The sequence below is a fragment of the Monosiga brevicollis genome, genomic scaffold (assembly GCF_000002865.3).
Source record: "Monosiga brevicollis MX1 MONBRscaffold_27 genomic scaffold, whole genome shotgun sequence".
NCBI classification, from domain to species: Eukaryota; class Choanoflagellata; order Craspedida; family Salpingoecidae; genus Monosiga; species Monosiga brevicollis.
Genome location: NW_001865064.1, coordinates 145,493 through 147,234, shown reverse-complemented (window position 1 = coordinate 147,234; position 1,742 = coordinate 145,493). Strand labels below are relative to the sequence as shown.

Sequence of the window (1,742 nt, the reverse complement as noted above, 5' to 3'; positions counted from 1 at the left end):
TCTGTGCGTGGGCCACGTTGTTGTTCATGTAGGTGTCTCTGTGCACCGCTGGTCGTTGGTGTGTGCGTGAATGTGACGTCAAAGTAGATGATAATTAACATGATTGTGACAATGTCATGCCAAAGCGAAAACAAATCCTGTTGGCGCTTGTGCTCGAAAAAGAAGGCGGCATTGTGCGTCTGGATAATGCAATTCTCTTGGACGGCGCGACTACGCGCCAACAGCACGGTACACACGCAAAGATCCCACATGCACCCGAGGCTGTGCGATCGGACGGGGCCCTAGGACTGCAACGAGACCATTTGCCCTCCACTTTGAGCTCGTTCTCACCTCTTCTCGGTTGATACCGTTCTCACCTCTTCTCGGTTGATACCGAGATAAGGGTGGGCTGCGCCTGAAAACAACAGCAGCAAATGGCGAGTTAAAGCAAAGTCGTTGAGGTGCAGATGTATCGATCGAGTTCAGCAGGGGCTTGTGTTAAAGAAATGGTACAAAGTGAAGCGGCCTTACGTTGGTGGTACGGGGCGACACCGGGGGACAAGTTCCGTAGAGGTAGGAGCTGGCCAAAACCAGGACGGTGCCCAACCCAAATCGGTTTGTGACGACAAAGTCGAAGAAATGCACCGACAGGAGACAAGAAATGACGATGGATATTGATGTGGCAAAGCCCTGCCAAACCATATGGGGAAATAGCGAAAGCTCGCGGCGTGTAAGATCGAGCAGATACGGAGTTTGACGACGACAAGGAAAGGTGACGCACCTTGAGAATGTTATCAGCGTATTTGACAACTACGGCCACGACGAGGCCACCAATGGCCTGGAGACCAATGGCAGTGTAGGTCCATGCACTGAAGCCGTAGAAGAAACCGTTGCTCACGACTGGGGGTGGAAACGGAAAAGGGAGCAGGGAGGTGAGCTGACATCAAAAGAGAGGGCGCAACAAAGTTGGGTGCACACGTGTCACGTGCGAGGCGGGCGGGCGTACTGTTTTCGCGTTCGGTGTAGAGCAGGCCAGTCAGAGCAATGACGACAGAGAATGAAGCAAGCTGAACGTTGAGAATCCAGATGCCAGCCGTGGCGCCTTTGAGCATCTTCTCAAAGTAGACACCAGCAAAGCCTGCGAGTGTTGGTGATGAGTTGGAAGCGGGGCAAAAAAAAAAAAGGGTGGGGGGGCGGGGGGACGCACCTGAAGAGAAACAGGCAGCCATGACCAAAACGAGGCCAAAAGCCTTGTTATTGAGCTCCAGCTGGTCCTCTGTGGCGTGGGTGAGGAATGGAACCAGTGAGAAAACACGTTGCGGGGAGAAAACGTGTGGGACTAGAGAGAGGAGACGGGAGGGTGGTACCTTGTTCATCAGTGCTATCCGGCAGTTGGATGAGAGCGATGCCCGACATGAGGAGCACCTGGATGTTGAAACAATTTTCAAGGATATTGATGAGTGGGCATGACGCCTATCAGCCTGGGCATTGCAGGCATGTGTTTTGAATGCGCAAGTTTACCCTGAGCCTTTGGGACGTACAAGAGAAAGCCATTGGACCAAGGAGAGGGCTTTGCCCAGCATGATGACGGAGAAGAGAGCGGTCGTTAGGACCTTGAATTGGTATGTCACCTGAGAAGGGGTGAAGATGGGTAACAGGACATTGGAAGATGCCATTCATGAGGCATGAGGGTCAAGCGTGAAGGGGGAGGGGGAAAAAGGGATGGTGGGGATGCTTGGTAGGTGAGTCAAATTGGGGGCCAA

At 53.0% G+C, this 1,742-nt stretch overlaps 1 protein-coding gene across 1 annotated transcript; it reads right to left on the bottom strand.

The window, feature by feature from the left end:
* Window positions 1–352: 352 nt before the first annotated feature.
* MONBRDRAFT_11197 (uncharacterized protein) lies at window positions 353–1,533 on the bottom strand (the record flags this gene model as incomplete). Its single annotated transcript, XM_001748957.1, has 6 exons — window positions 353–394; window positions 511–669; window positions 761–879; window positions 986–1,117; window positions 1,187–1,318; window positions 1,521–1,533. 6 exons carry the CDS (start codon window positions 1,531–1,533, stop codon window positions 353–355), a joined length of 597 nt encoding a protein of 198 aa, XP_001749009.1.
* Window positions 1,534–1,742: the final 209 nt, after the last annotated feature.